This window comes from Gobius niger, assembly GCF_951799975.1.
Source record: "Gobius niger genome assembly, chromosome: 2".
Taxonomy (NCBI): Eukaryota; Metazoa; Chordata; class Actinopteri; order Gobiiformes; family Gobiidae; genus Gobius; species Gobius niger.
The window spans coordinates 24754829-24767712 of NC_136853.1; the positions used below are offsets into that span (position 1 = coordinate 24754829).

Genomic DNA, 12884 nt, shown 5'->3' on the forward strand with positions numbered 1-12884 from the left:
TAAGCGTACTGTTGCAGCTTTGGGGCCTGCAGCTTTCCACCTGAGTGAGTTCATTAGCATCTATCGATCAAGTAAAATGAACAACATGTTTACCAAATACTTTAATGACACTCCCAGAAGCCGTAAATGACACCGATTGCTTTGCGTGTGGGTTTGGAGTGACCCTCGATGCGGTGGAGGCGGCACAGGGAGGAGAGGTGACCGGGCTCTGATAATGGAGGCGGTGCCGCGGTTATAGGGAAGAACACACTCCATACAAGAGACCAGGCCGAGCAGAGGCAGTGATCACATGGGTTTGCTCAGTATGCGGTTCTATCACAATGGTCATGTTAATTCACTACTCTTTCTAACTTGCATCTCAGCTTAAGAATTTTTTCTCATCATCTCTCTTTTATGCTTGTCTTCAATGTGGTGAAGTGTCACATTGTTTTGTGTTTTGTCTGTTGGACTACTACATCTCAGACTCTTTTACTCTAACTTGATCATTTTGATGACTATACTTTTTACTTAAATAAATAATATTTTGGCATCTCGACCCACCTGGAAAAGGGTGTTGTGTATTAAAAAGAGGAAGGTGTGTGTGTGTGTGTGTGTGTGTGTGTGGGGGGGGGGGGGGGGGGTATATTAAAAATGCAGCAGTGGGGAGCAGGCCAGGGATTCACAGTAATTAGATGACAAAACGGCGGCAGGCTGGAGATGAGAGAGAGGGGTCACACACAATGCCACTGCCGCCGGGTAATTTGTAAGTGTCAATCACAAGGGCTGCCAGGGGAACAGGCCGGGGAGCGGGGTGCACCGATACAGAGAGAAGGAGAGAGGGATGTGGAAGGAAAGCATGAGAGGTAGAAAACCCAGTAACGGTGAGAGCAGGCAATATGCAATTTCAGTATTTACGTATATCAAGTGGGCTGTCTTTGCCAACAATTTGTAGTCGTTGTGTACAAAACTACAGAAAACAGAATATATAAGCTATTTCCTTTGACTAAATTAAATGGCCTTATCTTTTATAAAATGCTTATTGTAATATTGTCAGTTTACAAAACTTGATAACAAGCCTCAAGCCTGCGTGGACAAATGTAGATGAATATTTTGTGTCAAACAAGTCAGTTTAAAGGCACAGTGCGTAACATTTTGGACTATACTGTTGTCGTCAGTACAAAACATGCTCGTAATGACCAGCTCGACAAACGCTATTGCAGCGTGTGATCAAAGAATGGATTTTGATGAGGACCTAAACTGTCTAAATCTCAAATTCTGCTGCCTTTAATCACATCACCATGGCGACGGGCTGGAGACGCACCCACTCCTGGTTAAGTTACCGCCATGTCTTAGGAGAGCTGAGCCGCTCACAGTAAAGGCTCATGCTTGTTTGTTCATTTATGAGGTATTTTTCAATTATGAAAACATCTGTCATAAAATAAATGTTTTTGTTTCAATTTTATTTCTTGGGTAAAATTCTACACGGTGTAGCTTTAACCACTTAGTTAGGTTTTATTCAGTTTCAGCAGTGACTCACTATTGGCTTCTTTCATTTATTCTGGCTGGGATCAAACAGAAGTCATTTGTGGTTGTCTTAGTAACTTTTTGTCTGTTGAATAAAGGGTGATGTGTATTGTGTATATTATGTATATTATGTGTAAAGAGTATTGGCACTGCATGTAAAGCCGTGAGCTTTGACAGGCAGGGCCATGTGGCTCTGCACACGTGTATATTCTATACTGGGAGCAGGAACAAAAGGCGCAGTTTTTGCTGTTTATCCAGAAAACCCTCACGGTTACAGGACAATAGACAGACAGACACAGACTGTTCGGGTTCACAGCCTACACATGCACAGGCTGATCAACCCTTCTTAAACCCGGGTAAAAGCACATGGCAAAAACGTACACCAGACCCCTACACACATGCAAATCACAGAGGCGGCATTGTGTCCGTGTCATGACATAACACCACTGACAGACCAGACATAACTCAGGGGAGCACGGACAGCTTTATCAGCCGTATGCACATGGACCTGTATGTAAATGCATACATGTGCAATATTTATCTTTATGGAACTCATTTTCACGGGTTTCAGTCAAATGACATTTCCAGTTATTGACACATAACAGTACACATTTAATTGCCTGTTGTTTGGGAATTTCATCCTCACTCGACACCAATGTATATCAGCAATGTTATACAGTGTGTTGTGATGGATAGTTGAAAAAGCAGTTGCTATAGGATGCGATTCCACTTGGTCCCAATAGGGCGAGTGGTGGACAAACACCATACTCATTTTAACAAAGAAAAAAAAAGAAAAAAACACTACAAATAATCGAGGGGAAAGTTCTATATGTCTTTAGAAACTTCCTGCTCAGTTGTGTGAGAAATGCATTGTTGAAGAGACAATTCAGTCGCCGTATTATGTTTATAAATGTAAGGTGTATTAAATAAATATGCACAATTAAAGGCAATTAAAATTCTCAATTAAAGTGCAAAAGAAAAAGAAAAGAAAATCCTCTCAACACATAAGACAAAGATAGAGGGGTAACCTCTGTCTTAATTAAAAGGAATTTGGAGCACAGTAACATACACATGCACACAAAGCACCTTTGGCTGCATTTTAATTGGGAAATGATTAAACTCCTCTCTTCTCTGTTTATTCTTCAGCCAACAATTAGCAGCTCATAATTTAAAGTAACGTTCTAGCTCTCAATCTAGACGGAACGAGAATCATTAGAGTTTCAAACATCACTTTCATCTTTGCCAATGCATCATTCTCACAAGTTACATTGCGGGCTACTGTGCATTAAACACATAATTTGGGGATGCGACTCCGACAGCTGGAGTTTAGTATATAACCTGACAGCATGCAACACAATAGGGGTCCAAGTGAGTGTGAACTCTGTTTGTTCCCACAGCTGCTATTAACAGCCGCCATCAGCCTTGTGCTAACCAAGTGAATAAATAAATAAGGCTTATGCTTGTTCAGTGACGATTAGTGGCACCACACACCAAACGCAAGCAGCTTTTTTATCAGTGCTTGTTGATCAAGTTAAAGTATTTATAGCTGGTGGAACTGAAAGCTGAGGTCGTGACTAAGGACAACCACTATTAGTTGTTTGGGATGCATTTGTAACTAGCAGTAGGTGAGAGTTAGTTAAAGACATGAAGAGAACGAGCACTTTTTAAACTTAAATTCCTTACTTCTGATTACTTATTATTAAAACATTGCATGCATGGATAAAGTCTAAAACTGCAGGCGGCTCCATGTACCACTTGAAGAAGACTGCCGGTGGTATACGTGCCACAGTTTGGGAACCACTGTACTCCCTCTGATGGTGGGGAGTACAGTGTCTGCTATGGTCTTGTTTTGCTGTATTGTTTTGTTTGTGTTTCATTTAATTTGATCTACTCTGCTCTTCTGTTTTAATTTCTTTGGGCATTATTGTGACGACTAACTTGAAAACAAAATGATTCATCTCATGGGATTGATCCTCCAATTAAAATATGTTGCTAATAATAATAATAATAATAATAATAATAATAATAATAATAATAATAATAATAATAATAGTAAATGCAGGCCAAGGTTTATATTTGAATATAAACACAATGTAAACTGCATTAATCCGGGTCATATCTTTAAAAAGAGAAACACATTATGTTTTTGTAGTTAGACAAAGTGTGAGTTATTGTTCATTTGCAGCGATAGCTTTTTTGATTGCATTTATTTTATTTATTGGTTTATTTGATCATTTATTTGGTCGGGACAGTGCAAGTTAATGAAAAAGCCGCACAGGAGATGTAGCCTTGGTCTAATTTCCATCCATCGTCCCCCATGTGCACTCTCAAATACACTCTCATTCACCCTGGCCTATTGTACATGTTTTTAGTGGTAGGGGAAATCTACACAGACAGAGGAGAACATGCAACTCCACACAGAAAGGCCCCGTCCCTGGTGGGAATCGAACCCGGACCTTCAAGCTGTGAAGCACGAGCTCTAACCGCTGTGCTGTGCCGCCCAATTAAAGCCAATATTCTTCATGAATGTCCCATTTCATTAATCTACATCTTTTCTTAAATGGTAAAATTGTTTAAACCTGTTTACCTGTTACATAAAAAGCATAACTGAGTCATTAACAGAAATACAATTACAATGACATGTTTCTCCTGTGTGTTGAGACAACAGCAGAGTATAGGCTTATATGAGTGAATGGAGCCCAAGGCGGAGGATGGAGAGAGGTGGGAGGCTGCAGTAAGATGGAGAGAGTCTGCCTACACACACTGTCAAGGCAGTTAATATAAAGCATGGAGATAAGGCCCCACAGACAAACACTGACCAAATCAGATATTTCAGCAGCGCAGCCCTAACTGTCAGTCAGCCTGAGAGACAGACCAACAATCAGCACTCTACCACTGATAAGGGCTCTACTGGGTGCGTGCAGGAAATAGCCAATCTGCTGCTGGCCTGGCAAGCAAGCGAGCATGCAGGGTGATGGAAAGTGATGGGGTTAGGGGAGGGGAGTGAATGCACAAAGACAACAAGTGAGAAGAAGTGGCCTATAAATGTAGAGTGAAATGTGGTCCTGGTTCACGGAGAAGGATCTACCTGAGAAAACGAGAAGAGGCAAAAACAGTATGATATTCCAGGCTGCACCTCAACCCGAGCTCTCGCGCTGCACACTATTCACGGGGGAACCAAAGTGATGGAAGAAAGAAAAAAAAAAACATAGAGGTGTGATAGCCGCGCTTAAAATAGTGTCTCTCCCCAGTTTTTTGTCACCTGGGAACAGCTTACACCAAGAAAATGTGAGAACTTGGTTTAGACCAGCAGTGCATTAATGGTTCACTTTGCCTTTGCTTCAACAGCGCCGAACAATAGCAGACATTCATAGTTTCTATCAATTAATGGGACACATAGAGGAGGTGCGCACGTTCACACATGTGACTGAAGGATAGCACTATTTGTCTGTGCTGTGAGATTCCCATAAAAACAAAATAAACATGCAAAATGTTCCACATGCCTATGGAAAACGTCAAAAGGGGCCCATAATATTAACTTGGAGCCACACTGCCCCCTGGTGGCTCTAATTGGAAGTGCAAGTCCGCTCTGGTTTTGCAGAGAATTTCTTTTTTCCTTTTTTCCCCTTAAGGCAAACACGTTTGTTTTACAGTAGAGCAATGCAGGATGAATGAGCGAGTTGGAAAAATATCTTCAGAGATTTTGTCTTGCATTATTACGACTATACTCAATAAAGAAGTGTATCACAAAGCAGTTAAAATGGTTGTGGCTACTGTTGGGGACCACCAAGGTGCATGTGCGAGAAACCAGCAGGAAAGGGATAAGAAAGGCCAGGAGGGAAAGTGTGAGCGAAAGGGTTAACCTCCCTGGTTGCATGCCGCTTCCCCGTGCTCTGTCAAGCCCCATTAAACCTGCTACACTACAGCAATATGGTGCCATCAATTACAGGCGCGCTGCCATCAGTGCAAAGCGCGCAGGAAAGGAGAGGCAGGAGCACATAAGCAGGACAAACGGCCACATAAAAGACCAGCAGCTATATAAAGCCCTGCAGACCACACAAACAACAACACTCCCCTCTGTGGGTGAAGCCCGCACCACGCAGTCAACAAACAGATGCACAAATACTACACTAATACTGCATTCACGCGCCCAGGATGGCCAAAGTACTCTACAGCCATTTGCGTTTATTGGCACAATGTTTTGTTTTGGTGGTAAAAAAAAAAAAAAAAAAAAAAAAACACTGTAATAAATAAACCGGTTGCCTGAAATTCTGGAACAACTTTACAAACGTTTAAAACTTGCTTTATTATCTGTTTTTACATGGATATTTTACAGTTTGTTGTTTCTTGATTCATCAGAGTTTACACACTGTTTATAAATCACTAATCCAACTTAAGTAAGGACATTTATTAAAATGAAAGCAATGTTTTGTGAGTGAGAAATATATAGAAAATAACTAAGTACAAAAAGTCAATAACCCAGGACCTGTTAAACTAAACCCCTTAAAAATAAAAGAAGTAAAATTCAAATCTACAATAATGACAGTCAACGAACACAATGCAAAAAGCTGAAAAGCAAAAGTATTTTTTACCCTTAAACAATAGTCTTGGTCCACCCACCCTATACTTGAATATTTTTGCAAGTTAAAGGCCAGGTTTCAGCTCTCTTTGGAAAGTGTCTGAAAATATCAATTATTATAAAACAAATGGTGAGCAAAATGATTATTTAGACCTCTTTTCTTGCCCACTTCAGCTCACAGAAAGACGCTGCTTAATAATTATGCACATATATAGACTGTGAACCTTCGGCCACTCTCTTCATATACCGTAGCTCATGTGTATTTGCTTAGAGCGTCTTCAATACAACTGGTATTCAATTTTACAGCGTCTGGAGTTGGAAAATAGGAGCACTGTCACACAAACTCACTCGTCTAATAATTCTGCACTCGGTGTGTATTTAAGCTTAGCAAAATAGAAGTCATGTTCACGCTAAAAAACAACAACACAACATTGTAATAAACCTTCCTTTACGTGGAGTTGATCTGCGAAGAGGAGCTACTGCTGCCAGAGCTCTTAGTCTTCTGCCCTCTGTTGGCACTTGGTTGACGTTGTACTTTCTGAGTTGAGGGCTCCCTGCTCTTTTCACTGTAACTTGCTCCAGTTTTACTGCGCACTGTGAACAAAGAGTGGGTACAAAAAAGTAGCGTTACGAAAAAGATTCTCATGATGCTCAGTTAAAGATGGAAAGGCAATGATATTATTGCATGAAATAACGATGGATTAAGATGTGTTCACATAACATTTGGGTATTTTTTTTTTTTTTTAAGGCTCTTTATCTTTTTCATTGGGGGTGGGGGAGGATAGCAAGTGTCACAATATTTGAGATTGTGACAAATTTTAGAACATCATCTTTTGACATCATCTGTATGGCTTGCATTCTTCTAAATACTCAGTTACTAAACAAATAATAACTACAAAGATGGGAAAATATATGAAAAAGAAAGCAGTAAATGTAGAGAATATCAAATCATTCACTAATACATGGACATGCTCACCCACATGCAGGACAGAGCAGGAGTTGTGCGCACTGGGCACTGGTTAAATGACAAGCAAAGCAAGCGAGGGTGCAAAAATGCAAATGAAAGGCATGGTGCAATAAAGAGGACCTTGTGAATGAGAGGTGTTAACATCTTGGGGACCGTAGACCACAATTTTAGCGTTGGCCCTTGTGGTTTTGGAGCCTGATGCTGCAGAGGGGGCTGCACAGGCTTTAGGGCTCTTTCCGGAGGCTAATGACGCCTCTTCTTCAGAAAACAATTGAACATAAAATAGACATTTAATTCATGGAGTGAAGGCCACTTAAAGTTATATGGTATTCATCATATACAACTTTTTCATTTCAGATTAATGAATAAATGTTTGCACAGCTGATGTCTCCAAACAGCTCATAGTCCCACTCGAGGAGCCGTCAATGGAAATGTGAAAGCGGCCCATAGAAAAAAGACCTTTGCCTTTACTGTCCAGGAGCTAAACCTTGTCTCCTGAGCTTGAACAGGACTTCCATCAGGGCACTGCCGTCACCCACTGCTCCTCACGGGTTGCCCCAGTGGCATTGGAGGATGGGTCACATGCAGAGGACAAATTTCTCTACACGGACAATAAAGTTACCTTAACATTTAACCTTTAAAAATGAATGAAAGCGTGTTTTAAAAAGAGACCATTTCTAGCTTGCATTCATATGCACTATTCCAGGGGTGTTCAAACTACGGCTCGCTGGCCAACTGCGAATTCTAAAAATATGATTGCATTTGAATATATAAACAAAATAAATGAAAATCCATTAATAGAAAGCTGTGATGAAGGCTGTTTTTTTTTACTCTAAGCATATTCAATGAAAAAACATAGTTCACATTTTATTGTATTTGCTAACTTTAATACAACAGGTGAAGTTATACATCTCACCTCTGAGTGCGGCCCAGTTGTATATTTTTCTGCATGTGGCCCTCAGTGAAAAAAGTTTGGACACCCTTGCACTATACCTTGGATAAAGTCGGAATATACTGCAAATGTATTTCTTAAGTGTATTGCATCGTAAAAGCCCTTCTAGGGATGGACATTACAAATTAGCCTTGGCAATAAATGATAATTAATTTTTCACACTTGTCCCTATCAAATAAATGAAATTAATAAATTATCTATCCGATATGTGGTACAGTATTATATAAGTACGACATAATATGTATATACAGTAAGTAATATTATATAAGTAAGGGTCTGTATTTGAATAAAAATAGGCACAACAATGTCGTTTTTTGTTGGGGGGTTGAGTCTTTCACCAAGAGGCAAAAAACAGCAAAGATAAACTTAGAAGCTTGGATATAAATGTGAGAGTATTTATCTTGAGAACCGATATATGTTTGTTTTTTTTATATTTTGTCCTCAACCATTTGTATCTTATTCCTTGCAAATAACAAATATTTTCAACAATTCTTTTTTGTGTGAAATATAAATGCTGGAGTGACCTAAACAGTAATAGATTTTTATTATAGCATTGAAAACTATATTTGAGTGTATTCAACGACATAAATGATTTTAAATGGTCTTCTTCACAGATAATATATTTTGTTCTGGTGATGATCAATTAATAAAAAGGTCATTAGCGTAGAATTAAAAAAAGTAAAATCATGGTTTGATTCTAACAAACTGACCTTAAATGTAAGTAAAACTACGTGATATTTGGTAGGTGCTGTAATAAATTAAGCTCACAATTACAAATAAATGGATCAGAAATTGTGAAAAAAAGTTTGATTTCAATAATTCGTCTTCAAAAAAAGCCATAAGAATTATCAACAAATCTGGTTATCTTGATCATACCAACATCCTGTTCTTGGAATTAAAAGTCAATACATTTACTGACCTTGTAGATCAGGGGTCCTCAGACTTTTTTCTCTGGGGGCCACATTATTGTTCCTGACTGTGATCGGGGGCCGGACCGGGTTGGCTATAATATAGAATTGTATGGCCCAGACCAAAATGCCTCATTGTGAAGTAGAGATTACTCGCCTGGCACAGTCGTCCCTACTACTATATCCACAAGATCAACACTTGATTCAGGCACATATTTGTTTCAATGTAGTGGTTTGCAAAAATAGTAATCAAGGCTTCACACTTTCTTTTAATTTCCATTTATTTTTATTTTCAAATAAAACATCATTATGTAATGTGACCAAAGCAATAACTTCTTACACTTGTATTGCGCTGTACAAGCCTGTGTCACAAGTTTCTCAAAGTACTTTATTATTCATTCTCTCCACACTCTGTGGTGGTAAGCTTCATTTACCACGGGGCTATAATGTGTTATTCTGATCTCTTATGCAAGTGCCCTCTGCTGGACACCTGTGGAATTATTTTTTATTTATTCAAATTGTGGCTGGAGTGAGTAAACTGGTTATTTAGTTAAAATATCCTAACTCCGCACAGGAATGGGCTAGAGACTTACTTTTTTTTTTGACATACTCAGGGATTTGTGCTCTACAAGTGGGGGGCCGGATTAAATCATCTCGCGGGCCGGATTTGGCCCGCGGGCCGTAGTTTGAGGACCCCTGTTGTAGATTATCAAGCATCCCAAATAATGTTCAGAGTACAGCAGAATACTTAACAATATACAAAAACATTTTATCACACAACAAAATGCACTCAGGAGTTCAAATTCAAATGAACTTTGAAAGGTTTTGTGTTTTTGTTTCAGATCTAAAACAATGCTCAAGTGTGAATCAGTTCAAAAAGAAATATGAAGAAACAATCTTAATGAAATAAGAGAAAACAGAACTCGTGCTTTTCATTTTTCAAGAATTAGTTGACCTTGTTATTATTCATATTTATTTGTTTTCTTTTGAGTTTTGAGAAACAGGAAATTGATGTTAATTGTGTTTGGATTAGGGGGTGGGGTTAAATAAGTTAAACTTCTCCTCACTCTTTTTCAGACATGTGCATTTGTAAACTAGACTTTTTAGAGAATTAACAAGTTTGTCTTTTTGATTTGTAACAGCATATATTTTGTCGAGATGCGTTGTGTTGCTCACAGCCTCATTAAATCAATAACTTCAGCACTTTTATGCCATATAAAAAACATCGCACAAACAAAAGTATAAACCGGTGTCTGAAGCAGAGGTGGAGGCATGTGTCTCCAACAGGGGTTCCCAAACGCTTCAGTAATTAGCATTTATAATTATTTAAAGGGGCAAAACATTTAAAATCTGGCTTCATGATGTTAGTTTTGATACTGTATTTTGATATTTGGCTTAATTTCACAAAAATGTGCTGTTTTCAATCCAAAATATTGGATATGTAAAGAAAGACTGTCTCAAAATCATCTTGTGACCCCACTTTGGACACTGTTAATGTGGTAAAAGACTATTCTAGCTGATTTTTAATGGAATACCTACATAGGTGCACAGCTGAAAACTGTTGCTGGTGCTGATTAAAAACTGTTGTTCCTTTAAGCTTCCTTTTAGTTGAGTATCTGGAGCATCAGCATTTATTTCTGAGTAGAGCTGCGCGACTGTTCCAACTACAAAAATCTTTCATTTTCTTATAAAAAAAACTTGATTTACGATTTTTTTTCCTCCAATTAAAGCCAAATAACTGGTGACTGTAAACAGATTTTTAAATATATATTCATTGTTTTAGTTAAAGAGCATCATCAAACCCCCAAATTGTTCAGGCAATTGCTGTAAAAAAAAACAAAAAAACAACAACAACTGAAAAGTCATTGTGCAGTTTTTAGATTTTAAACATCCAAATGAATAAAAAAAATAAAAAAAAATAAAAAAATAAAGAGTATTCTGAAAATATGAATCGATTTGATTTACCAACTCAATTAAATTAAAATGCCTTATTTGTGAGTTCGATTATGTCTTAAAATGGCCAGAAAAATTGACATTTCCGCTGAAACTCCACACTATATTCTGGGGCTATTCCGTACGAGATTCGAAGGAAAGCATAAAATTGTCTGCAGTGACTTTTGAACTTTTGAACAGGACCGTCTCCTGTTGGTGCCCAGAGTCACACAACACAATAGGTGTTTTTAAGATGAAGTGCGCTTTGGCTGGATAGTCGCCGAGACCAGGCGGTGGTCAAGTCAATAAAGTCAGAGACATCAGGGCGCCGAGAACAGAGAGGAGCCTCTGATCACACAGCATCTCACCTTTGTTGGAAACTGTTGTAAAGGTTTGTGAACAAACGCATTTCTGTTTTTTCCCTCATACCATAGATATGCCTCAGCAAAGAAAAGCTCCTTTTACAGTTTACAATTTAGGATTGAAATGGACAATAAAATCTGCAAGGGCAACGCTTTTCTGATCAAGACAGAATTCAGACCCAATCGTCAGTGTGTGTTGACAGCACTTTTCCACCATCCATTTGGCCTTTGTAGTTCATGCAGCTGAGCCCAGGCAGTGAAAAGCAACCATGTGCTGCAGCCGCCGCAGTCTCACTAGAATACCGAGACGGTCACACAGGTTTCGTCAGAGCAAACCGTTGGCATCTTGGACATAAAACTGTCCGACATGCACCTCTCGCCTCAAGGGGGCAGACAAGACTGTCTCTGGCTCATCTTAAACACACCTATTGTGAGGCTAATTTCAGATTTATGCTGCTAATATTTGGAACAGTCTTCCTGAAAATGTGAGACAGGCACATAAAATTGTTTTACTTACAAGCTATGCATGAGTAAACTATAAGTATTTTATCTGCACTATTTGGTTTGTCTCCAAAAGGTAATTTTCATGTAAATTTCCAAAAGTAACATGCATTCATCGTGTTTATATAGCTTTTTCATCCCATAGGATTAATACTTGCCTTGTCTCAGGCCACAGATGTGTCAAATATCAAAAGATTTATTCCCACATTCTTTGATTGCACACTTTCCTGACTGTTTACACCCCCTGAGAGTTCTTTAGAGCTGGTGTGTCCATTGTGAGATCAACAAAGTTCTATTTTATCTTATCTTACCTCGAGCTTCTGTAGATGCAGTGATGATGCTGGTTGTGTGAGCAGCTGATGAAGACTCTGTCCCACACTCAGCGACCCTCTGACCAGCACACATTGCCTTCAGGGTCTGAAAAACTGCTTGAGGAGCCACATTCATCTTTAATAGATCCACAATGATCCTATGTGAAAATATAAAACAGTAACTTAAGGCTATTCGAAATATGTAGACTGTATTAATCTGATAGTATAATTATTTCTACTTACTTAAAGACCTCCTGGTCAATAGTAACTCCTGCAGCTTGTGTCAGTTCGAACAGCTCCGCCTCTTCAGCACTTAATACTTTTTTCTTCTTAATCGCATATTTCTGCACATTAGCAGAGACTATCACGGCTGGAGAGTCGGGGGCATTGGTGGTTTGCTGAGACATTGTCGCTAGATGAACACTATAGGAAACATCCAAATTTGCTCAACTACAAACAAATATCCGGCTAAATTAACAAACAAAAACGCACCGTCTGTTTTTGATGGAGACCGTTGATCTAAAACAAAATACTTCCAACGATTCAGACCCTGACGCATAATAATTACGTCAGCTACTAGGGCATGGCTCGTTTATAATAGATCCATGGCATGGCTACGCTGTGGGGGTAAAAAAAAACATTTAAAAAATAAATAAATAAATAACAAAAAAAACAATAATAACACACCAATGCGTTTTTATCTTTTTATAAATACAATATTATCTTTTTATATTTTTCTTCGTAAATATATATTACCTTTCATTCATGACGCATTTCATATTTTTCCGAAAATATTTACATGGCAAAAGCGACATATATTTCAAGGTTTAACAAACAACGACAAACTGCTAAAAACAAACAAAAATATG

General features: G+C 38.6%; 1 protein-coding gene across 3 annotated transcripts; it reads right to left on the minus strand.

The window, feature by feature from the left end:
- Nucleotides 1-6364: 6364 nt before the first annotated feature.
- Nucleotides 6365-12507, minus strand: mzt2b (mitotic spindle organizing protein 2B). 3 transcript variants are annotated; one of them, XM_079551900.1, is made up of 4 exons: nucleotides 12259-12506; nucleotides 12016-12173; nucleotides 7170-7304; nucleotides 6365-6676 (listed from the first exon to the last, which is right to left on the minus strand). In XM_079551900.1, exons 1-4 carry the CDS (start codon nucleotides 12420-12422, stop codon nucleotides 6531-6533), a joined length of 603 nt encoding a protein of 200 aa, XP_079408026.1. In that variant the 5' UTR covers nucleotides 12423-12506; the 3' UTR covers nucleotides 6365-6530. The 3 variants fall into 3 exon arrangements, with proteins under 3 accessions (XP_079408026.1, XP_079408025.1, XP_079408027.1); XM_079551899.1 differs by having other exon boundaries at nucleotides 7170-7307; nucleotides 12259-12504; XM_079551901.1 differs by lacking the exon at nucleotides 7170-7304 and having other exon boundaries at nucleotides 12259-12507.
- Between the last annotated feature and the right edge of the window lie 377 nt (nucleotides 12508-12884).

Excerpts from the sequence above, each read along its gene's own strand:
- mzt2b (XM_079551899.1), bottom strand. The coding sequence starts at position 12,422 with ATGTCTCAGCAAACCACCAATGCCCCCGACTCTCCAGCCGTGATAGTC. Across the intron at positions 7,308-12,015 it reads TGCATCTACAGAAGCTCGAG|AAGAGGCGTCATTAGCCTCC; the intron begins GTAAGATAAGAT and ends TGTTTTCTGAAG. Across the intron at positions 6,677-7,169 it reads TAACACCTCTCATTCACAAG|TGCGCAGTAAAACTGGAGCA; the intron begins GTCCTCTTTATT and ends CTTTGTTCACAG.